Source organism: Ambystoma mexicanum, chromosome 11 (genome assembly GCF_040938575.1).
Source record: "Ambystoma mexicanum isolate Mex_15411 chromosome 11, UKY_AmexF1_1, whole genome shotgun sequence".
In the NCBI taxonomy this organism is placed as follows: domain Eukaryota; kingdom Metazoa; phylum Chordata; class Amphibia; order Caudata; family Ambystomatidae; genus Ambystoma; species Ambystoma mexicanum.
In genome coordinates, this window is record NC_090934.1 from 309577400 (window position 1) to 309602511 (window position 25112).

At 48.1% G+C, this 25112-nt stretch overlaps 1 protein-coding gene across 2 annotated transcripts in view; it reads left to right on the plus strand.

The window, feature by feature from the left end:
- The window catches only part of ZCCHC17 (zinc finger CCHC-type containing 17), a 262713-nt gene that overhangs the window by 74910 nt on the left and 162691 nt on the right, over positions 1–25112 (plus strand). For both annotated transcript variants that reach the window (XM_069623041.1, XM_069623042.1), the window contains exon 5: positions 19732–19823. In XM_069623041.1, coding sequence (XP_069479142.1) covers positions 19732–19823 — 92 coding nt within the window. The remainder of the gene's footprint in view (positions 1–19731; positions 19824–25112) is intronic.

A 25112-nucleotide genomic window follows, 5' to 3' on the forward strand; every position in this document is an offset into this window, starting at 1 on the left:
ATCTGAAAGCTGCTGTGTCTCCAAGGACTGACCCAGAGAGGACCTGGTAAGGCACCCTCTCCCCGAGCTATGAGGGAACCACATGCACCAGGTGATCTTTGCCAAAGCCCCCTGGTAGACAGACCTACGATAGGCTGCCGACCGGAGACGGGGACTGCCGCGGAATCCCAAAGTGAAGCGGCCGGACTCTTGTCCGCCACCGTTGACGACTGCTGTCGCCGACTGGAGCCGCCATGCTCCCGTTGCCTAAAAACTTTCGATTCATGGATGCGCTCGTCCGCACCGCGGCCCGCCTTATCCTGCCGGAGAAGGCCAGGCTGTCGACGCGCTGAGGAGCATCCGCCGGTGGTTTCCCGCCACCCAAAGACCACAGAGACGCCGACGACTCGAACCCCTTGCTGGGCCACAGTTCTTCAAACACTTTGCGGTCCAGAACTATCGACATCGAGGTGCCCCGCACGCCTCTTGGTCCAGGGACATTGGTAGTGTCCCTGGAACAACCAATGGACTGCCCAGCTCTCTCCTTGGCTACCTCGCTGCCGTTCTGAGTGCCTCCTTGAAACTTGACCGAAATTAAATCCTGCTTCCAAAAGTGACCTCTGCATCCACAGCCCCTCTGTCTTCCTCGACTAGACCAAGCACAGAATACTGTGGGACAATATAGGTTTGGCAGAGCGGAAAAAAGTGGTGATAATTCCATTACCACCAATTTTCTCGCACTGACAAATTATAATGTTTTGCCTAATTTACCGCTGGTGGAATTACCCTGCCGAATTACCCTGCCGTAAATCTGACGATTTGATGAGGGAAAGGGGCTTCTTCACCTCTGGCTTATTGCTGGGTATAAATCCTTGTCTTTGCCTAAAACAATTGGTGGATTTGCCATGCTGTAATTCCGTTGCGGGTAAATCTGCCAAAATAAATTCAAACATGGGGAATTACCACCACTTGTAATCCTGTGGCAACTACACAGGACTAAGTGGCGAGTAACGGTAATTGAGTTTGGTGGTATTTTGGAAGAATTAGTGCAGGAATACCGCCAAACTCATAATGAGACCCTATGTCCCCAACATATTCCTGAACCTTAGCAGTGGTCTTGGCAGGGGTAAGTTAACATCCCTGTTCCTTCACCCCCTGCTCTCCCTAGGGATACATGGTTGTAAAGGCCTTTTGCCTAAAACACTTTCTATTCAAGGATCCCTTCCTAAGCCTATACAAGTGTCTGGGATTACATGAGTGTTGGGACAGTTTTTCTGAAGTTCAACCAAGGGCTTAGTAAAACCATTCAACTGAGACAGTACAAGACTCCCCTCTTAATATAAGGCAGTACCACCTGAGTATATGGTAGAGTAGACAGAACAGCCAGACTTACCTTAGGAGGGAGAGAGGACTGTAGGAAAGTACACTGAACCAGTAGTATACACTATGTGATGTAGAAATAAAGGGTTTATTTTATATACAAGCAGACTAAGATATTCTTGGGTAAGTACTATCATAGAACATATGAACACATTATAAAAACACAACACAATGCTTGAATGTACACAGGCGAAAGCATACACCTTGTTTAGAATACCTTACATTAATTCTAGGGAAGTCAGTCATACACGTTTACTATAGGCCGCACCTATTCAAGGGGAGTAAAAACCATGAGCTATTTTTAGATTATCTTCTGTAACACAAGGGTAGTAAACCCTGTCGGTTATGCAGTGACACTCGGCAAAGAAATCATATGATCAACCAACCCTGTTACCAGGATACTTTTCTGATTAGTGGAACATAGATTCAAGTAAACAGTATATACCTACAACTACATTTACGATAGCACACAGTTAAGATAGGTGATTAAAGACTTTTGGTGTGATATACAATTACAGTTGCTTTTCAGCGCAGTGGAACACAGTTTAAGGTAAGCAAGAACTCTTTACACTAATTTAGGATGCACCAGGCAGACCAAGGTCGGCTAAACCTAAAGAACACTTCTCAAGAATGGCAGACAGCCATTTTAGGCAGGTAAAACCTAATGTTGTAATATACTATTACAGTTGCTTTGCAGATCAGTGGAACACAGACTGAGGTAAGCAATAATTATTTAACTTATTTTAGGATGGCACACCGCTAACTCAAGGTAAGTAAAACCTATATACCTTTTAAAGGAGCTATCAGCAACGTAATGGTTTGGATAGACCTAAAACTGTTTTAGCATCTGTATAAAACAGACCAGGGAAAGCAAAACCCAATGTTTCACTTTATGAATGACTTCTAGGTAGGTAAAACCTAAGGCAGTCCTATTCCAAACAGGCTATACAACAAGTTAGGGGAAGCAAGACCCTGGGCCCAATTCATAGAATCCAGCGCAGAAGTAGTGCAAGCGGCGCGTGCCGAGAAGGAGCATGCGCCAGCCATGGCACAAATCAGCAATTGCACGGCACGTGTATTCATGGATTTCCCAAGGCATCAGTAGCTGTGGCGCAATGAACAGCAAGCATCGCCAGAAACGCCCCCAACACGGCCCAGTGCGCAGGAAAAAGCCAGTGAAATGCCCAATACGGCGCAAGGCCCCGCGCCTTCCATTGCCCAGCACGCAGGCCCCCCCTCGTAATCCCATGAAAAATTGGAGCGTACCCCGCTCGCACCAGCCAAATCGTGTGGAAAGGCCTGTGCGTACCCCAGCGAAATCGCATACCCCGGATCGTGCCAGCCAACTTGCATGGAAAGGGCTGCGCGTACCCCTGCCACTCCCCAGCAAAATTGCGTACCCCAGCCAAATCACGTGCCCCGCTCGCGCCATCTAAATTGCGTGGAAAGGGCTGCGTGTACCTCCGCCGCACCCCAGCAAAATTGCGGACCCTGCTCGCACCAGCCAAAGCACGTACCCCACTCGCACCAGCCAAATCGCGGTGAAAGGCCCACGCATGGTGCGCTCAGCCACCATCACACCCCGCAGGCATCCCACACCACAAGGCCCCCCCCCAAACCCATAACCATACCCCGCAGGCATCCCACACCACAAAGGCCCCCCCAACACCTGTGACCATACCCCACAGGCAGCCCACACCACATGGTAACCCCCCTCACCTGTCACCATACCCCGCAGGCAGCCCACATGGGATCATATCGCACAGGCAGCCCACACCACATGGAACCCCCTCCGCCCCATCACCCGTGACCATGCCACGCATGCAGCCCACACCACAAGGGCCCCCCCCCCACACCCGTGACCGTACCCGGCAGGCAGCCCACACCACATGGGACCCCCGGTCACCTGGACCATACCCCGCAGGCAGCCCACATGGGACCATACCCTGCAGGCAGGCCCCTACTCATGTCCCCCCACCAGTGGCGGCAACCTGCAGGCAGGCCCCGACTCATGTCCCCCCTCCCCCACCAGTGATGGCAATCTGCAGGCAGGCCCCGACTCATGTCACCCCCCCTCCCCCACCAGGGACGGCAACTTGCAGGCAGGCCCCGACCCATGTCACCCCCACACATTTGTCCACCAAGCAAACATACCCCACAGGCAGCCCACACCACATGGGACTCCCCTCACCTGTCACCATAACCCGCAGACAGCACACATGGGACCATACTCCGCAGGCAGCCCACACCACATGGAACACCCCCCTCCCATTACCCGTGCCCATGCCCCGCAGGCAGCCCACACCACAAGTGCCCCCCAACACCCGTGACCATACCACACACGCAGCCCACACCACATCGGACCCCCTCTCACCTGTCACCATACCCCACAGGCAGCCCTCATGGGACCATACCCCGCAGGCAACCCACACCACATGGAACCCCCTCCGCCCTTTCACCCATGACCATGCCCCGCAGGCAGCCCACACAAGGGCCCCCCAACACCTGTAACCATACCCTGCAGGCATCCCACACTACAAGGCCCCCCACAAACACCCATGACCATACCCCGCAGGCAGCCCACACCACATGGGACCCCCCATCACCTGTGACCATACCCCACAGGAAGCCCACGTGGGACCATACCCCGCAGGCAGGCCCCGACTCATGTCCCCCCCCCCACCAGTGACAGCAACCTGCAGGCAAGCCCCGACTCATGTACCCCCACCCCCATCAGTGACGGCAATCTGCAGGCAGGCTCCGACTCATGTCCCCCCACCAGGGACGGTAACCTGCAGGCAGGCCCCAACTCACGTCCCCCCACACATTTGTCCACCATGCAATCATGTAGCATATGTCCACTGAAATCCCACCACACGCTGCACCCCCACGGTGCACCCCAACATCCATTGGTCCTGCTCCCCATTACATGCCCCATGGCATGGGAATCACAAACTCACACATGCATGCATGTTTGCACACACAAACAACATTACTCAACAGCAGGGACACGTAATACAGTCATGGAAGATTGAAACATGTACCAAACCATTGAGAGCAGACACCACTTGGATTTAAACGTATAGAAATGTATTAATGAACATGTATTAAAATGACACACATTAAAATAAAAACAGTCAAATCTTCATTGTTAAAAATCAAAATAAAATGACATTTCAGATAGAAAAATGAAAAACTCACAAATTTGGTCCATATCCATTGTTGCATCCGAAATTGTAAACCCAAATCATAATAGAACCATTGCTCCATGGTGGAAAAACAATGTTTATCAAAAATGTAAGTTTCAAACTATATACAAGGATCCCGGGTCCATGATCCCAAAAAATGCCTGAACATACTAAAAAAAAAAGTTTCGGCCGGGGCATCATCGAACTCTGGGTCAATTTCCCTGAGGCAGGCCTGTGCTCTCCCCTCGAGGGCCTGCATGGACTTCATCGTGCTCATCTCAAACTCCCTGCGAGACTCCTCGAGGGACTCTTCCCACCTCTCCGCCCGACTGAGAGTGTTCTCCGCCCTGGCAATGGTTAGTCGTGCCCCCTGTGCCCGCTGCCGCTCTGCTCCGATCTGCTGGCCTATTTGATGCAACACGGAAGACATCCTTGTGGTAAGGTCCACGTTTCCCTCCTGCCCGATGGCCGATACCTACCCCTCTGATGTTGAGAGCCCCGAGTCATGTTACATCCTATGTCGAGCCAGCTGCCTTGAGGAGGCACCGGGCCTTGTTGAGGGTCCTGGACCTGAAGTCTTCCCAGCGCTTACGGACATGTTGGTAGTCGAGGGGTGGCACCCACGATATCCACCCAGATCTTCCTCCATTCTTCCTTGTCGACTCACGATGGTCCAGGGAAGAGGGCATCATGATGCCCCAGGACTTGCTCCACCAGGATGCCAACTTCTGTGGAAGAGAAGCTGACGGCCCTCTGCCTCTCTGCCGGGGGGTTGCCACTTGCCTCAGATGGTGTTAGGTCGGACATGGCAACCCCCGAGGCAGGTGTGGGTGGGCAAGGTGGTCCTCGGACTCGGCTGTGGAGCAGTGGTATGGCAGTTAGGAGTCTTCAGGATCAGCAGAGTTGGTCATTACAACAGGATCACTGGCAATGGCTTCAGAGCAGGCACCAAAATGCAGGGCTCGTGGGCAGCAGGCACACAGAGCGGGCTGGCAGCAGCAGATGTCTCTAGAAGGCATCTCGGGCAGTTGGAGGCAGGTAAATGGCCTTGTGGGCAGGAGCGTGGGTTTTCTGTGTTCTTTCGCGTGGCCAGCCGGAAACAGATGACTCCGCACGTGCGGAAACATTGCGTTTGCGTGGAATCTGAGGAAAGGCCCTAAGCACGTGGTACGTTTTCCATCCTGTACCCTGCCCCCTCACTCCAATTGCCCAGGACAATTGTTGGCTGCTCCTCCTATTACGCTAGTCCAGCAGTGCCATAACTGGGAGGACAACACGTGGTAAGGGAGGCCAAGTTGGGCGACCTGCCAGAGGTGGCCAAGCTGGGCGACGTGGCCAGGGTGGCCAAGGTGGTCCACGTGGGCAAGGTGTCCAGGCCCATGCCGGGATAGCTATGCCCCCCACCCAATCGGGGCAGGGAAATACAGCTACTGCTGACATCCCCAGCACCCGTGATCCCGCACAAGCAGTGCCATCTGCTGTCCAGAGCAGCCAGGGTGTGGAAGCTGCAAGGGCAGTTGCAGCTACCACCCCCCAGGCTCAGGGTCAGCCAGCCTGGACTGTAGTGGTCCCAGCCCAGGCACAGGGTGACTCAATGGCTGATTTCCATGTCCCGAAGGCCAAGTCTCGTGCGGTGCAGGGTCCTGGCAATAGCACCCAAGCACCCAGCTACCGATACCTGCAAGCCGACCTTCTGTAGTAACATCAGTGGCTGATTCCATAGGCCAGTCCACCTGTACTCCAGCCCCTACTGACCAGAGTGGTACAAGCCACTTGGGGTCTACACCACCTCGCAAGAGGCAGACGCGTGCTCCAGCGGTACAGGCTGGGACCCCAGACACGGCACAGCAATCCCACACGTCGAGAAAGAGGAGTTTCTGTGATGAGGAACTGGACACGCTCGTGAACTAAGTGTTGGATCACGGCCGTGACATGCTGGTGCAGGCAGGGAGCACACATACGCCTGCTCAGCGTATGGCCCACTGGCAGTGCCTCGCGCACCTTATTAGCGCCTTGGGCCATGAGAGGCGCACAGCTGGTGATGTTGTGAAGCGCTGGAATGACCTCCGGTGCCGAGCAAAAGACAAGCTTCCTGCCAAGTTTGCCTCTACTCAGGTGACTGGTGGTGGATCAGCACCAGAGGATGATGAACTCACTGGACATGAGGAGATCACTAGTGATTTCATTGCAGTGGAGCAGGTGCATAGCGTGGGAGACCTGCCAATGTATAAGGCAATGTCCAGTGAGTGGTGATGCGTGTGTCCAGGCCATGTGTATGTTGCTTGGGTGATGCGTTAGATTGTCTGCCAGTTCAGGCTACATTGACATGACTGCCATGTGTGACCCATGCGATGTTAGACTGATACGTGCTTATTGTCATGCAGACTGCATACAAACCATGTGCTGCACACGGAGCCAATCCTCATCGCCACACCAGCTCCCTCTTCCATGACACTCTCTGTCCAGCCTCTCTTGACCCTATTCTTGCTCCAACCTGTGGTGGCGGATAGCCTGTGATGATATTCCACTCAACACTCGCCTTCTATCGTCACATGACCGACGTCTCTGTGAGGTCATTCTGCAAGCTGCTCCTCCTCAGAGGCGTTCTTCATTTCCTCTCCATCCCCCAGCAGTTCACTATCTCCAGAGGACTGGTCATTCCTTTGGTGGACTACTGCAACGGGCTTTACCAGGGTTTCTGAGATTCTACACTGATCCCTCTGCAACTCTGCCAGACCTGGATTGTGTGCAACGTCCTTTAGGCTTGGTGCAAGGTATCTGCCTAGGACTGTGAAGATCGCACAGGCTCACAGTGCCTACGAGTGTTCATTCCTGAACCCTGTCCATTCTCAGCAAGTCCCTATGGGTCCTGGGCCACCAATTCCTTCAACTCCATCTCCAGTATTTGCTTCATTCTCTTGGTCCTTCATTATCCCTTTCATGCTCCCTCAGGGTCAGTAGCTCCTCATGGAAATTAGTTTGTGGTTCTCGTCTGTTTTGAGCTGGGGACTCCGTCTGGTACAGCCTCCCGGCCTCTATGTAACTGGAGGTGTAGCTTCTCTGGGTCCGGAGGCACTTCTGATGCTTCCTCATGTGTTGTGCTTTCTGTCCTCCACTCCCCTGCTGTATTCCCAGATGACGGACAGAATGCACTTGCCACCTGACCACACTGTCTGCTACAACACAGTCTGACATGCATTGTACATGGCTCATGGACAGTAATTTTAAACTTCCATCTGCGGCTGGTTGACAGTTCTGGCATGGCTATGCTACGTGCCATCTGTGTATTGGCATCCGTCATCTTTGGGTAAGGACTATGCCAGTGACATGCTTGTATGTGATGCAGGTTCTATGCACCATGAAGTACATGTGTATTTGTGCCCTTTGACAGGCATCCATGTCTGCTTTCAGGCGCCCCTTCCATTTCATTGACACTGCGTGCGTACCTGAGTTTGTGTCATGTGTGACATGGCAGGTTCATGTGTTGGCTGACAACATTGAGGCGCCCCTCCTACCCCCGGTCCACCATGGGCATTTTTGATTTTTTTTTTAACTTTCTTTTTTGTCTATTGTGCATTCATGTATCAGTGTGTTGCTTTGTGTGGCATCCGAACGCATCCACTGTGTGTTCTGGCTGCGTCCATACAGGCTCGGCTCATGTTGGTACACTCCTTGTTTGTGCCTTAGGGTCCAGACACATATGCCACTCCTGCTTCCCCTTTCCATGGGCTTGCAAGGAGGGCAGTGTGTGAAAGTAACTTACACAGAGGCATCGCCCTTCCATCATTTCTGTGGTGAGCCTGAAGTCCAACCTGTGTATACACCCCTAGTTGGGGATTCATGATTGTTTGCCCAGTGCATGGTTGTCATACCTTTTTGTTTGGACAATGGTTAATGTGCATTTTTTCATGTTACTTATTCATGTGATACCTTGACTCTCTCCATTATTGATGCCCTTCCTGCTGTATACGTTACCCTGCCCCCTTTAGCTAGCAGAGACACACGCAAGATAGAAGGGGTTCATATGGTAGCTTTGTCACTTTGAGGCAGTTGTGCTGTTGTGATTGGTCACTGTCTGACATTGTTACTGTTGGGTCCTGTGTTTGATATGTTATGCTGGAAGATGGATGTTCCTGTGTATGATTTTATTTTGATGTGTCAGAGTGAGATATTTCTGACCTAGTTCCATTTGTCGAAGTGCACTTTGTGACAGTAGCGTTATGTGTTGGCCATTTGTCACTTTTGACATTGCATGGCATGGCATGGTGTGGCAACCGGGTGACATGAAGTTTGGGAGGGTTTAGGTGAAATACTAGGATTTAGATGTGCTGTTTTCCATGGGGTTGGTGGCATACTGCATCTTCAATGTTTGCCCTTTGTTCACACAGAATTGGGTTATTTTAAGTAGCTAGGGATGCACACAATGTAGCACTTCCAAGGACACATTCTCAGGGTGGTAAGGTTGGGACAGTTGATTGACCCTTTGTCAACGATTGTGAACAGGACTGTGCCAGGCCTGTTTGCACTCCACAGTGGTGGGACTTTAGGTGAAAAATTGCACCACGAGCTGGGTACGGGCTGCCTCGTCTCGTGCCGTTTCCCCTCCCATGCGCAGCAGCCGTGCATGTGGTTGGGGATGTGGGGGCACCACCGGTACGCCACACTGTGTTACAACGTTGTGCAGGACACATGCTGCCACAATGATCTTGCACACTACTGGTGGTGCCTATACTAGCTGTCTACCGGAGTGGTCAAGGAAGCGGAAGCATGACTTTAGCACTCAGAATGTGCGCTCCAATATGGCCCAGGTTGCAATATGGGCTACATTGTCTCTTAGCTGAGGTGGTGTGGTGGGGCTCCGTATTGGTGTCATCATGTAGCTGCTCAGATGGTAGGCACTGTCCCCTGGGGAGGTGAGAATGGTTGTAATTAGTTGGCTTTGTCTATTTGTCTGTGTCTAACATGCATGCATGTGCACAGGCATTTATGCTCACCAATGAGCCATGTGTAGCCATGCCTCCCAGATTCCGGTGTAAGGGTGACATTCTGCATATGAAACTATCATTGGTGGACCCCGGATAGGTGGCATATACAGAGGTAATGATTCCCTTGGCATCACATACAACCTGCACGTTGATGGAATGCCAGTGCTTGTGATTGCGATAGATGTGCTCTGTGGCCCTAGGTGGACGTAGGGCCACATGCGTGCAATCATTGGCACTGAGCACTTTGGGGAAGTGTGCCACCCCATTAAAGTCCTGGACCACGGCCTGCCTTTCTGCGGGTGTTCTGACCATGTATATGTGCCTGCGGTCTGAGGGGCATGCAGTCATGATTGCCAACACCTGGTGTGGGCAGTGTGACTGCTTGGGCTGTGAAGCATCCCCAACTATGGGAGCACAGGGTGGGTGATGTGATGTCATCCACCCACTCAGTGACTAGGTCTAGGATAATATCAGGTGCAAACCTATACCTGCCATAGACCTGGCCATCGGGCATCCCAAAAAGGCTGGTCCTGGGTAAAATAATGTGGGTCCTGGCTATCTTCCTCCTGCGATGTCCATTGATCACTGCTGCGAGGAATGGTACATTCATCGTAGCTGCATACGTGCGTTTGTGTTCACGCACGCCTTTTATGCATTGTTTTAGGTGCGCAGTGGCGCTTATGCCTGTTTTCGCTTGGCGGACGTGTTTCCGGATTAGCGTGTCTTTTCCCACGCGCAGGAGAGCCCTGTTCAATTCCATGAATACTTGTTAGCGTGCGTGTGGGCGTTGCGAATATTTTATTGTGGCACTTTCCACGTAACGCCCACATTTACGCTTGTTCCCCATTCCACATATTCCGGACCCTTTTTAGGTGTGTGGGCTGGACGGTATGCGCCTTCACTGGGCGTCTCACGCAAGGCGTTCGTGGTGTCGCATTGACGTGTTGGACCCACACAGATTCAATGCAGGACTCGGGTAAGCCATGCCCAATGTGTTCCATGAATCGGAAAATGGGCGCTTGCGCACGCTTTGCACGCATACGCCCCTTTTTCAGCACAGATATATTCCATGAATCGGGCCCCCTGTTGGAGAACTTATACATCTATTCTCTGAAAGAAATAGTTAGTGAAGCCAACAGCATCACTTATTGGAAAGAGGTACAATCAATTCACAGGTGAGTAAATTAACCTTATATTTACTTTTCACAATGGCACAACACACATTCAAGGTAGGTAAGAATGTTTGTAACTGTCCCCTCTCAGAGTGACAGTTACCAACCAACTCTTTCACAAGTAACTACTTTTAAGCACTTGTTATACTTTTCAAGACCGAATCCTTTATTTATCCAGTCCTTCCCTATTCGATTGCATGAGTTCGATCAGGGGTGGAAGAGAGACCCTAGTGGTCTAGGAGTTGTAAGGAACTCATAGTGGCAATGGTATGCAGTGCTAAAATAGCTGCAAAAATGTCACCTTTAAAAAAGAAATTGTGGTAAAAATGCTGTGGTTTGACCCGGTAAAGGTGTACCCTATTATACCATTTAAGAGGAGCAGGAGTTGCGGGGGTGTCCCCCGACTCCCTTTAATGGTATAATGGGTCCGGGGGTTGCAGAGGTGTCCCCCGCATCCTTTACATGGATTGCCGCAGAAACATCACAGCCTTTTTGCTGCAATATTTTGTAACCACTGCATTTCTGCCGCGATTTTAACACATGGAACCGTGGCAACAGTAAAGACTGACACAAGTGATCACAGTTTAAGGGTGTTTATTAAACTGTATATGCGGTTTGGAAAAATGCCTTTCTAATCCTAAATCTAAGATAGTAGCAAGCTACGACCATCAAATAATAAGGCAGTCCTAGTGGCGTCCTGTCAAAATAAAAGGGTCTATACGAAGAAAAACCTATTGCCAATCCTTACAACTAATACAAAAAGAGTGTGGGATAGTGTTCACAAGAAAGAAAAAGTGTTCACAAATAATAAGTCAGAATGCAGTAGTCAGACTCTCCCTTGCTCACGTTTTGAGCATGGGTCAAGGCGGGACTCCTAGCACAGCACACGCTCAAGCTTTCCCAGCACAAGACTACAGTTCAGCACTCCGATATCAGAACCGCCGGTGGTTAGGTCTCTTTTCTACAAAAAGTCTCTTGCCTCCTAGGACGTGATGCATTCCAAAAATAATAAACAAAATTTCCTTTCTGCTTGCACATTGGGTGATGCCTTTTCACCCTGGGTCCCCCTCTTCCGGGCTCAGACACCTCTCGAATATCAGCCTCCCTCTGCCGGGTTCCCTACGGCTTTCCAAATCAATTTAGTTTATGGCATTCACAAATGTTAATGTCTTTTTAAACTGTTCACTGTGGACATCCTTCTGTCGGGTTCACTTTTGTCAACTTCCAACTTTACATTTCCTTCTACTTTCTTATGATGCAGGATTCAGTTCCCCTGGTTTGTCGGTCAAAGACTTTCGACTGTACAGGGGATTTTGCTAGACCTGTGTATGACCACTTTGACCTTTTCCTTGCGGCTCTCCTAGGGGGCTCTGGTATCGGTAGTTCAACAAAACTTGGGAATAACCAGAGTCTCTCGGGTGAGCACCCACATGGCGTCGGACCCCTCTGCAGCTGGTTTTCCTTTAATGTTCATAGTTCTTTGTACGTTCCTTAATTTGCTACTTTGTGACTTTCATTCAACACAGTTCGGTTTGTTATTGGTTCTCACCTCGACTAACCGGCTGTGATAACCCGCTTGGCTTTATACGTATTTGGAGTCAAGGACGGTACCACGGTAGCAGGCACCTCTTTCTGTCCTGCTTATCAGCGTAGGCATACTCTGTGTACCGTTGACATCTGCTGCAACACACTCTGGCTATTATTTGTGGTCTTATGTTTCCTTCCATTTAGGCTTCGTAGGTCTGGGTCAGAAAGGTCAAGGTCGCTTCTCTCCTTGTGGCCCATTCGGTTCTCGACGCCTTTCTCCTGCTCTTGAACTGCTGTGCTTAGATAGGTCTCTTGTTGTGCGGTCTGCCTTGCGCGTAGTGTGCTCTCATGCGCCACCTTTTATCCCTGTGGGGAAGTAAAAGGGCCATCAGGTGTGTGTGATTCTGGTCAGTTGCCTGACTTTTGGGTTGTCCATCGTCTTCCGTGGTATGCAAAAGTGTTTGTGTCGAAAAAGAGGGCGGGGGGTAGAGAGTTTGAGTATCCTATGTGGTAGGATGGGGAAAAGGTGTAATAAGAAGGTGGATACCATGTGTCACCCCTCGGTGTCCCACTTCACTCCCTGAGGACCCCCATCCAGGTGATCCTCCCTCACTGGTCCACCCCGAGAAACTGGATCCAATAGTGATGGCCGTGTCCTGGCCACCTGGATGACAGATCCCCGGGGACAAGTCAGGAAGACACCTTCAAGTTTCTCACAGAGACAGCTGTAGGCAGGGCGAGATGGGGTTCTTTTGCAGACAAAAGTTCCTGTGGAAGACTGTTCAACAAGTAAGTAGTTCACTTTACAGTTAGTTAGGGCCCAGGGGCTTCTGAGAAAATACCCTAGTAGGTGGGCCTGGGTGAACTAGATGAGAGGACTCCCAATCACAAGACCGCACCAGAGCTTTACAGAAATCACACAGGCTTAACCTAAGTAAGTAACCCAGCCAACACAGTACCTTAGCACCGAAGAAGGTTTGCAGCAAGAACACTTCAGGATCTGCAGCCAAAAACCAGGTAATTGAATTCCTTTATCATGAAGACTGAAGACAAGACACTGGAACAACTTTTTCAGTAGGGATCACAGGGAAGACTCTAGGTAAGAGGATCTTCACATGGTTTACTCAGCACAGAGAAAGAGGTTGCAATGGGGGAGACTTTAGGAACTGCATCCAAAAATCTGGTCGCTGAATTCCTTGTCATGAAGACCGAAGACACAACACTAGAAGGGCTTCTTGCAGCAGGGATCAAAAGGGAAGGCTCCAGGCAAGAGTTTCTTCGTGGCTGGATGCAGCTCTGTGTATTTTAGTGGCCTTTTCAGGAGCCAGAAGAAGACTGAATATCGCTGATTGGATTTTCGTTGTTTGTAAGGTCCAGCACTCTGGTGAGGGGACGTTTGGACTCGGTTCATCTCTCTGGAGGTCCAGCAGGATGCCACTAAAGATTCAACTCGATTCAGAAGACCATGCACCCCACAGTGGCTCGAGGTCCCAGGGTATTGCAGCCCTGCAAGGACGCAGCACGACATGGGGTGGCTCAAAATGCAGGTCTTGATCAGTCTAGTGGATCACACCAGGCTGTGGGTGGGGGTCGCCGTTTTCAGAGTCTCCAGGCCACTTGGAAGGAAGGCTCCGCAGGCTCCGGTTACACAGCATGCTTTCCCGTCGATCGAAATCACTATGGCCGTCGTTTCTTCCTCTTTTTGGTTTCAGCTTACCAGTGGTCGACTTGGCAGCAGCTTCCAGGTTCGGAGTATTTATCAGGTACTACAGCACAACGTCTGCATTCTCTCGCTGCATTTTACAGCAATGAGCAGTCTGGCTGGGCATTACAGAGGCTGAATTAACAGCCTGCAAGTAATGAAGTCTAGAAAGTCATAAAAGTAGTTACACTTTTATGACTCCCTCTCCCGCTCTCCCACTTTCACTCTGGCCGGCCTCTCTTTGTCCTGCGCCCTTACCAGTGAGGCAAAAAATCTGGGGGTCATCTTTGACTCCACTCTCTCCTTCTCTTCTCACATCTCGGACATCTCTAAAAAGTCCCACTACCAGCTGCACCTCCTTAGAGGTAGTCTACATTTTCTCACTTTCACCCGGAGGCTCACCATCTCAGAGCCCAGGTTCTTTCTAGACTTGACTACTGCAACAGTCATTTTCTCAATGGTCTTACTTCTACTCTCCAACTTATCCAGAACAGAACTGCTAGTCGTATCCTTGGCCTCAAGCCCAGGGACTGCATCTCTACGGCGCTACAATCCCTCCACTGACTCCCCATGGCTGCAAGGATCAAGTTCAAGTCCCTTTGCATAGTCCACAAGGCGTTCTGGGGCCGTGGCCCGCACTACCTACAACAATTCCTTATGTTATCTTACTTGGCATTTATGTAGTGCTCTATATATCATTGATATGACCTCAAAGCGCTGGTAGGTTGAACGCCCTCGGGAACCGTAGTTCTGGTCAGTAGAGAGAGAGAGATAGTGTTGTAGGGCGCATGGGTGCACCAGATATGTGTGCAGCTGATGGAATTGCCGGGTGGTAGCTGCAGCCTAACATTGGGTGTGGTGCTGAAGATATCAGTTGGATGTGTGCAGTCTGGTAGGTGGATACCCAGACTGCGCTCTGGCTGCGTTAGGCCTGAAGGACGCTTATGCGAGCAACTAGGCTGGAATGTGCTCGGTTAGCTGCATTTTATTAGGGTGATGAGGTGTTCATTGGGTCGAGTACGTATGTGAACAGCTAGGCTGAATTAATCAGGGGTATAGCTGTGTTCTAGTTGAATGATGGTGTACAGTAGAGAGTAAGTGTAGTGATGTGATATGATGGTTATCTTTAAAGCGCCCGAGACCAGGCACGTAATATCGGAACAGGGTGGCAGGGGACAGAGCGACACATGGACACATAGAGACAGGGGGCTGGGCTTACAGCGACAGCATGGGGAACAGGAAGGTAGGGAACACAGTGATACACGTGTGGGGCATGTTAACATTTACATTTGTATTTCTACCAAGATGCGATTCAGGCTACTGTTCACGGCTCCAAGTGTGGGACATTTTCACCTCCATCCAGAAGCGACTTAGGCCAATGTTCACAATCCCGTTATGATCTGGCGCAGCCCATGATCACAGTTCTAACTAGGTACTCCATTAATTCCATCCACTCCATCCTTTATTCCATTCCACTTACTTCATCCATTCCATTCACTCCACCCATTCCATCCATTTCTTTCTAAAGACTCTCCCTCCGCTCGGCCTCCAACTCTCTGCATGTGAGCCGTTTCTCCAAACAGAGATTTTGGGGTAGATCTTTATCCTCTGCAGGTGCCTCCCTCTGGAACAGCCTCCCTGTCGCTCTCTGTCTTGAACCGGACCTCATCAAGTTCTAGAAACTCCTCAAGACCTTCCTCTTCACTTCCTCTTTCTCTCTCCCTCTGCCCTGCTAACCTCCTTTCTCTTCTCTCCTGCTTCCCTCCTCCTTTATCCTCCCAAACTCTGCTCAGATTTGATGACTTGTCGCCGGGTGCACCTCCAGAGCCTCACAGATCCCAGGCTCCCCCCGCCAGCCTTACAATTGCCTCTGGGCCTCCTCACTCTGCCTTGCACTACTGGAATCGAAATATGGTCAATGAGAGGGGCAGCCTCTTTGCTCTTAACCCAGGCCCCTGATGGACTGGGCGCACTTGTTCCCCCTCCCACTCCCTTCTGTCTGTGCACTTGCACAACCTTGAATGCACTAAGCCTTGCACGATTGTTTGTCCTGTTCAGCCCCTCCTGCACTAGTAGAAATGCCTCAGGCCTAGTATGCCAGTTAATTTTGTTAAATCATTCAGAAACTTCAAGGCCTGAGAATGACTACGGTATTCCCTTCCCGCCTTGAAGCGCTTTGAAGCACTTCAAATGTCTATAAGCGCTTTACAATTAAACAATTACAATTACTGCCACCAGCCATTCAAGGAAACTTGCAATTTGTAAACATGTTTTACCAGGTAAGTAAAAAAGGGATACATTGTATCCCCCAGTACCCCACATAAGGTGGTGTGTGCTGGCTCACTATATAAAATGTAAAGGGAGATGAAAATCCCTCTTTACAATATGGGAACTGTAGTTCACCCAAGTACATGAAAGAGAAATTAACAGGGGAGCCGATAGGATCAACCCAGCCTAAGCGCAAAAGTTGGAGGAGACTATGGGCCTCATCACGAGTTGGGACGTAGCCCTTAAATGCAGTGGTAATGCTATTACCGCCACATTTAAGGGTCTGCCCAATCACAAGTCTGTCAGCATTTACCCCCAGCTCTAAGCTTGGGGTAAATGTGCCAACTTAACACCCATTTTTGGGTGCAATTAACACACCGCTATTTGCCCAGGCAGTACATCAGCGGTAATACCTCCAGGATACCGCCAAACTCATGATGAGGCTCTATAACTTCAACCATACACTATGGAGAGACATGAAAAGGTCACCCATGAAAAGAGTAAAATACTAGGTGAGAGGGTGGGGGGATGATTCCCCTTCACATAGGGACAAGGTAAAATGGTTACCCACTCAAACCAAAACATTCTAGGGTTGACACAGGTCAGGAAGATTGATAATCGATATGAAAATCTTACCTAACAGTGAGTTTACTTACCTGAACGTTACTTATCTTTTTGACTTTGGTTTCAAGACACTGGCATCCTCCATTCTCTGGAAAACTGGACATCTATTATAGGCTAGGGCTGTAGTGGTGCGGGTGGTGTAGAGTGTGGGCTGTCTTTTGGCAGAGGGAACATGTTGCCACAAAGTTTTTAACATCAGCATGTACCCCTGGTCAGTAAAATCGGTTGATAACTTGCCCTTGGATTATTTCTGTCCTTAAATGTCAGGATGTGAGGTGAGGTGAGCTTGTGCAATCTGCAAGACTTCTCTCCTATTGCTCAGTGGAACTACAACCTGTGTTCCAATTACCCCCTCGGTAGGCTTTGCTTTAAAAAGAAAAATGGGCTGTCTTTTGCTCTTCCTTCCTCCTCAGGGATAACTTTGAGGGAGGCCTCTCATTGAGTTGGGCAAATGCTGGGTCGAGCATTCATTCTGTGTCTTCTTCGTCTAGGCAGGGGGTTGGTGGGCCTACCCCAGCTTGAAGTTCCTTATCTGCCTCTCCAAAGCCCTTAGTGCCTCTCTCTGATCTTGTATTCTTGTAGCTCCACCAGTTTGGGAAAGAGGGCTGTTCTAGGATGCCCTGGGTGATTTTCTCCCCAGCTTTTACTTTGGTATGTTTGTTTCCCATTGTTTTGCAGCAGGATTTTTATGTCACCCCTAAGGCCTGTGTCTATTACTCCTGCCATTACTTCTAGCCCGTAGCTCCATGCTAGATCAGACTTTAATTGACACCAGTTGTATGTAGGAGCCCTTGAGTGGTGATGGAACCAATCCTGTTGGTACTAATTGGCGTTCTCCTGCTTCTGTAGCGATATCCAGACTATTGTGCAGGTCAAACCATATGGCTTCACTAGTAGCAACGGTGGGACTATCAGCTTAGTTACTAAGTTTGGAGTATCTGAGGGTTCCCTCATTTTTATCAATCGGGTCACATCCCATTTCTGACACCATGTATAAGGGTGTAGAAGTATAAGACGGATCAAGAGGTGGCATGGTTTTTGGTTATAAACTTCTATTTTCTCCTGGTTTCTCTTTATTTTTAAGACCGCTAAAACACAACACTCTTAAGGATATGTGTTCCCTTTGAGTTTCTCATTTTTACTTTATGCACAATTTAGTTGCAGGTTCCAGACTCAAAGGTTACCTGGTATACTCCCCTGCCAAGTTCCTTTCTTTGTTGACGACAATTTACAATTTCAAAGTTATGATTCTTACTTGAGATTCTTTGTGCATTCTTCACTGTTTTTCACACAGTTGACTTTGCCTGTTATACTCTCTTGCCATGTTTTAGCACTTTAACACCAATCTTAAGGGTAGGGATCTGCCCTGGGATTGACTTATTCCACATAATTGGCTTTGCCTGGCATACTCCCTGCCAGGACATTCATCCAGTATGCAGTCTTTTAAATATTTGATTTGCAATTTATTTTACAACTTTGGCTTTGCCTGGTGTACCTGTCTGTCAGGACTTTGATGCAGCCACTTTCCCTTTTGACCAGAGAAAAATGTTGGCCCAATTTTGGCATCTTGACTCTTATTCATCAATGTAAGTTTCAACATTTGCCTTGGTATTCTCTCATTTTAAATATGGGCTCAGCATCCTTGCTGTAGCATGCTTTGCAAACATGTTATTCTCGTGACAATCTTCTCTCTGCATGTATCCTTTTAAATCCTCAACGCGGCATGCACTTTCCAGCAACCCAGTAACCCGTTTGACTTGCTTGGACTTAGCAGAGGCTGCCCGTGTCCTTTGCACTCCCTTGGTGTCGTTCCGTAGGCTCGCGTGCATCCCGTCAGCCACAGTGCTTCTTCCGTTTCCTGCTTCAGTGGACGCGGTCCCCGCTGCCACGTTTCCTCAGGCGGTGGGCTTTCAGCTGCCTGTTCCCTCTCTTCGATGCCTGGGTTTGCTACCACACCGTTTTCCATAGTGTTGCTGGCCTTAGCGATCTGACTGGTGTGAGGGCCGGTCACTGCAACTCTCTTTCCCCCTCCTCTTGGCATTCTGTTAACTCGTGTTCCTCTTCTTCCCCGTGTTTGTCAGCTGGGTAGCATTTCCATTTCCCTAGCCGATTGAGCAATCTTCAGAGAGTAGACCGCTCTGTTGGTTTGCTGGTCCTAGTCCTCTGATTGCTCCAACTCTTTCTTTTCCCAGTGGATCTTGAGACATTTTTCAGCTAATGTGGAGGAAGTTGGGATGTAGTGTCATTGGGAGTGGTGATTAGTACTCCCTGCCTCTTCCTCGTCCCAGTTGTTACTATATTCTCTGTATGACATGGGTGAATATTATCAGTGGAACTAACAGGTGGGTGAGGAAGAGGGTTACAATATGCCATCAGGGCATGTGGCATGGAGGTGTCATCCCTGAAGGGAAATGGGGGGCGGTGGGCATGTGATGTTCCCGAATGATGTCAGCTCATCTCCCAGAGGGTCGCCTCCCCCGAGGTGGTCCTCCTTCATATAGCTGACCCCCAGGGTCAGGATCAGGTAGCAGCTGCCGTCCCCAGGCCACCTTAGAGAGGCTAGAGAGAGACTACCTCAGGGAAAGGAGTGATGACATCATCAGATTCATCACAGTACCTTTGGGTTAAAAACCTTTGGTAGCATGGGCTTTCAAGGCGATTGTGATAAACTGATGTATGTGATGATGTAAAATAACTGAAATAATATTAATACTAGCAATGAAAAAGCTCAGTCTTTCCATGAGAATATGGGGGTTGGATCCACTTGTACTAGCTAAAGTCTGACTGAACTGTCATGCAGCATTCAGCCTTCAACAGTAAATGCTATGTTTCTGTGAAACTTTCATGCCACCTTCTCACTAGTCTACTGAAGCTTACCATTGGCTAATTAACACTTTTATCTTCAGGAAATGGATGGCAAAATGAAACTCTCCCTGTCCATGAAAGTTGTCAACCAAGGAACAGGAAAAGATCAGGACCCCAACAACGTTGTACTTGAGTAAGAAAACGTTTTCTTTTGTGAGGTAGGGGTGTTGTTGGGATACCAGTGTTTAGGGGACAAGTTTTGAAAAGAAAGGGTTACTCGTTAGGACTGACTCTGACAAAGCCATCATTTAGTAGAGGTCTCTGTCCAAAGTAGAAATATTTGATGCTATGCAGAACATTGGCGTAAAGAGTTATGCCAGTAAGTATTGGTTTTAGATTCTTTGTGTATGTAGTTAAAAGCAATAGCCGCCTTACTTCTTACTTAATGTATACACTATCTGTCAAGTTGCCAAAATGTAAATGATTTATTTATGGATTTGTATAGTGCTGCACCCCACTGTGTTCTAGTGTTTTAGCACTGAAAATGAGGTATTCAGTATAGGGAGAGGGGGACATTCTATCACAGAATGGTCCTTGAAATGTTCAAGAAGGCAATGCAGAGTTTTACACATAGCATCAACTTCTGAAGGGTGATGTTGCAACTACTCTTGGGCATCATACCATGTGACTGCAAAATGGGGTGTGTAGTTTTCAAGGTGGGGTATTGTGCCCACATGCTGAATGAGTTTTAGCATTTTCAAAACCCTGTGGAATTTGTGGAAGCCCCCTTCAACTTATAGTTTTAGTGGAAGGATTTACCCAACGGGTGGATCATTGAACATGAAAGGATCTACCATTGTGTCTTTTTCACCCGGATGAGGAGGGGACTTCAGTTTGTTGATCTTAGGCATATGGGAGGTTTTTTACTGCCGAAACAATTTGGAGAGGTAAGTAGGAGTGCAACATGGAGTGATTTGTGGATCAGTCATGAGGTCTTGATTTTGGTCCTGTAATTCATAGGTATCTGTTGACTGGCTTTCATGACTGGCTTGGTGGGATCAAATAGGCAGAGGACGAAAATAATTTGAGCATCATGATATTGTATGAGTTTAGGAATTTTATGAACACTTCTTTCTTTCAGCTCATTTATCTGACTTGAGGGGAACTTGGACTTCAAGTTGCAGAGGTTAATGCTTTTTCTCTGACTCACTTTCTTAATTGACTCTAGACGTGTTGCCTGTAAGTTCCCTCATGCAATAGTTCTCTCTTTAATCTGTTTCTCTGTAACCTCAAGGAGTTATGTCTTTAATTTCCAACTTTCAGTGTTTCCCTTTTTAGTCACTTTCTGTTTCGGCTCCAGAAGCCATTTCCCTCACATTCCAGCATGCAGCGGTTCTCCTTATAATCACTTTCTTAGTTGCCTGAAGGAATCTGCGTTAAGTCCCAACTTGCGCCTGGTTTTGCTTTTACTCACGTTATTTCGCTCCAGTGACTTTACCTCAAAGTCCCATTTCTCCTTTCAGTCACTTTCTTTTTTTTGCACTGAGAATATTGCCTGCAATGTACAAAATGTAGCCTTTCTCCATCTCCATCTCAATGTGCTTTCCCAGGTTTGGCCTTAGGGAACTCCCTTCTGTCCTGTGACCATCCAAGCAGTTCTTCTCCCTCCTAGTGGGCAACTGCAAACTATTCTCGAGCCTGGGTTTCCATTTGCCTTGCTCGCTTCTGTTCTTCAGACATTTCACTTGTACACACCTCTCATCCAGGAGCTCCTCTGGTGACTCCACATGGTCCCCATCCCCTGTCATGCCACCTTCGCATCTGGCTCTCAGCTCAGACTGCACTGTCTCGGGGTGGGGTTTGGTTGCTGCATATGAGCTCTGTGTCCCACATCCAGAGACTCTCCTCCTGGGCTGTCCACAACTCTCATTGCTTTTACTGCAAGTTCTCGATGCCATGGGACATGTCACATGACCATAAAGAGTGCATACTGAGCCATGATTCTTTGTTTTACTCTGCCGCAGGGAAGGCAGTTCACCCCAAGTGTTAAAGCCTGATGCAACCCTTCTTTCCAATCGATCTGGGGGTCCCAAAACTCCAACCAAGAGGCTGGCGAGGACCTACTATTTTCAAGAAGACATGCATTTTGAGCCATCCCACGATGTGCTGCAACCGGAGTGCAGGACCGAGAGAGTGAAGAGAATCTGACCGACATTATTCGTTCATCTGGCTGCTGTGAAAAGGTGCCAAATACAAAATACAAAAGCACAAAGAGTCCTTTGACGCTTGCTGCTGCAAGCTGCCATCCAGTGTCCAGTTCTTTCGTCTCCAGACCAAGAATCCAGGGACCAGGTCCTTTGTTGCTGCATCCTGAAGGCATCCACTCTGAAGCTCTTCATTTCTCCTAAGGCACTGTGTGGGATTGGGTAATAAGTCTGGTGTGCATCCTGTAAGGCTGAGTGGGTGACTTGTGTGGTTGGGAGTTTGTCCATACCACTTACCCAGGCCTAATGATGGAACACATATAGGGAGTCTTCTGTGAAGTCCCTGAACACTTTAACTAATTCAAAAAGTGAATGCTTACTTGATTAAAAGATCTTCTGTGGAAATGTGACTTTCCTGCAACTGAACCCTATCTCCACCTTCCTACAGCTGGCACCTAGGCCTCTAGGGTCCATCTTCTGCCTCTGATTGAGCTCATGCAATAGACTAGAGAAGGACTGGATAAGAAAAAGATTCTGCCTTGAATGTATAACAAGTATAAAAGTACTTACTTGCTAAAGAATTTAGTGTGATAACTGTATCTCTCTGAAAGAAGTTACAAAGGGTCACTAAACTTAAGTTTACCTTTGAGTTGCATTCTGCCCCTCTAAAAAGTGTATAAGTTACTTTGAATGGTGTTTCCCCACTTCTAAAAAGTAAGTGGTACTGTTTTATCATTGCTTAACCGAAGGAGTGTAAATGCTTGTCAATAGGGTTTTACCTGCCTTGAATAAACTTGTTTCATTTTCAAAGTGTATCATTGGATTTTGCTTTCCCTGGTCTGCTTCTTACAGATCCCAAACAGTTTATGGGCCTCATTGGTAGGACAGTAACCTGCTACTGGCGGGTTGCCGCGTCCTCTTAACACTGAATCCGCCCCCTGACTTCCCGGTGCCACCGAGACATTATCTAGTCCCAGTTTTTGGAAAATCATGCAGCAGATTTGGTAAGTCGCCATTCCCGTGGAGTCCCATAGGACTCAGTGGGAATGGGTTCACTGAAGCACCGACATAATTGTTAATGGTGCCAGTGCTTCAGTGACAACTCTCCGGGTGGGGCCGTTGCACCCGGCAGGTCAGACCTGCCAGGAGTAACGGCCCCCACCCACAGAGCCAGAGTACTGCGGTCCAGAAAGGGTGCTGGTACGTTGCTACCGGCACCCTTATTTCCAGACCGCCACACTCCTATGAGGCCCTCTGAGTTACTACTTATCTTGGAGTTGCTGATAGCCCCTCTTGAATGTATATAGATCTTACACACCTTGATTAGCTGGTACTTTTCTAAACTTGTAACCCTGGGTTGTGCTTCCCTGAATTGCTTTGGTGCTATTATAAAATAGCTTCATAAAGTTCTTACTTATCTTAGAAACTGTATTATACACTTCTGAAAAGTATACTCGGTATAACTTGCTATTAGATAGTGGATACTTCTGTACCAATAGGTCACTTACTTACCTTGAAATGCATTGTGTCTAAAAGTGTTAATGGGTTTTGCTTTCCCTGATTTTCTTAGGGCTAAAATAGTTAGTGTTCATACTTATCATTGAGTAGCTTGAGGCCCCTCCAGAAAGTATATGATCTGTTTTACTGTTTTACTATCTCTGAACTGAGTTTTAAAAATAATGTTGCAACGAGTATTCTTGTAACAGGGTTGGTTTAATATGTGACTAGCTTAAGTGCCCGGCTTCGTTCCGGCATGTCCATTCTCAGATTCATTTTCATATTCACCTAAAAAGCTTTAACAGATCTTGTTGTTTGCCACAAAGGGAAAAAATGTGATACGTGTTAATTTCACTAATTAATTGAACACCAAATTTGTATTCATCTCCGATTTAAATTCTGACATGAATCTCATATTTGTATCTTTACTCTGATTATTTGCAGTGTTGTTAGCAGTGGTGGCCATTTACGCTGCTAACTGCACATTGCAAATAATCAGAGTAAGACTACAAATATGATATTCATGTGAGAATTTAAATCAGAGGGAAATAAAAATGTGGTGTTCAATTCATTAGTGAAATGAACATGTATCAAGTTTATTGCAAAACAAATCAATTAAAAGAAAGACACTCTGTTTTAAAAAAAAAAAAACTGGAAAAAAAATCTCAAGATCAGTTCAGGGCAGACAGCGCGATGATCAGCACTTTCTACAAATGGCCTGTAGATGGCATCGTAACACCACAAAATGTATAGCCTAAAACCAAAACAAATAATTATCTCGTGAACAGGATCACCTATCGAGCTAGAAATAGTTGTTAATTCGGCAATTAAATCAAGAATATTCTATGCAAAATTCATGACACCAGACCTCACTTTTCATGAGGAGTTACGTCCCCATGATCAACGCCTCATACAAACCCACAAACGAATACAATTATATTTGATATATATATATAGATTTCATAACTGAATGCAACTGCTTGATTGACAGGGTCAGCTTCCCTTGAAATACCATAGGTATTGAGTTGGTTTTTATGAATGTGTTTAAATTATGGTATATTACTTATCTTTCACAGGATTTATCTTGGTCTACTTGTATTTGAATAAATCAATTACTTTTACAATACATAGTGTTTCAGTGTTTCTTTGGACCATATGTATGCTATAATTTATTTGTACCAAGCTACATGCCTCTCTCCCTCCTAAAATAAGCCTGGCTACGCTACCAAATGTTCTCAAGCGGTACAGCCTTATACTAAGAGTGGATTTATGTACTGCCTCAGATGTAGGGTTTTATGAACCCCTTAGTTGCACTTTAGAAAAACTGTCCTAACACCTACCACTCCTCCTACCATGCCTAGCACTCCACTATTCTTACCACTCCACTATTCATTCACCCTCCTTTCACTCTGTACCAGCCTTCTCACAGTTATACCTTACAGTGTCTTTCTTAATTACTTGTGTCACAAACATACACACTCACACTAAAGAACCAACACTCCTTAACCAATTACTCACCTGCTCCAAAGCTCTTCTCCACAATCCGCCACTCGCTCCTTCCTCCTGATGGTCTCTTGGTTGTCCTCCCCTGGCCTCACCTGATTCACAAACACTTCCTATTTACTGCCACTAATTTCTATATCCTTCTCTTTGAGGGTTGGTCAACTGTCCCTACTCAATCTGCTTGTTTTCTTATCCCCTTGCGTGTATGTGCGGGAAATGGTTTAATAGAGTGTCTTAGCCCTGCGCTTTGGCTTGCCACCCGGAAGATCGAGCATTGC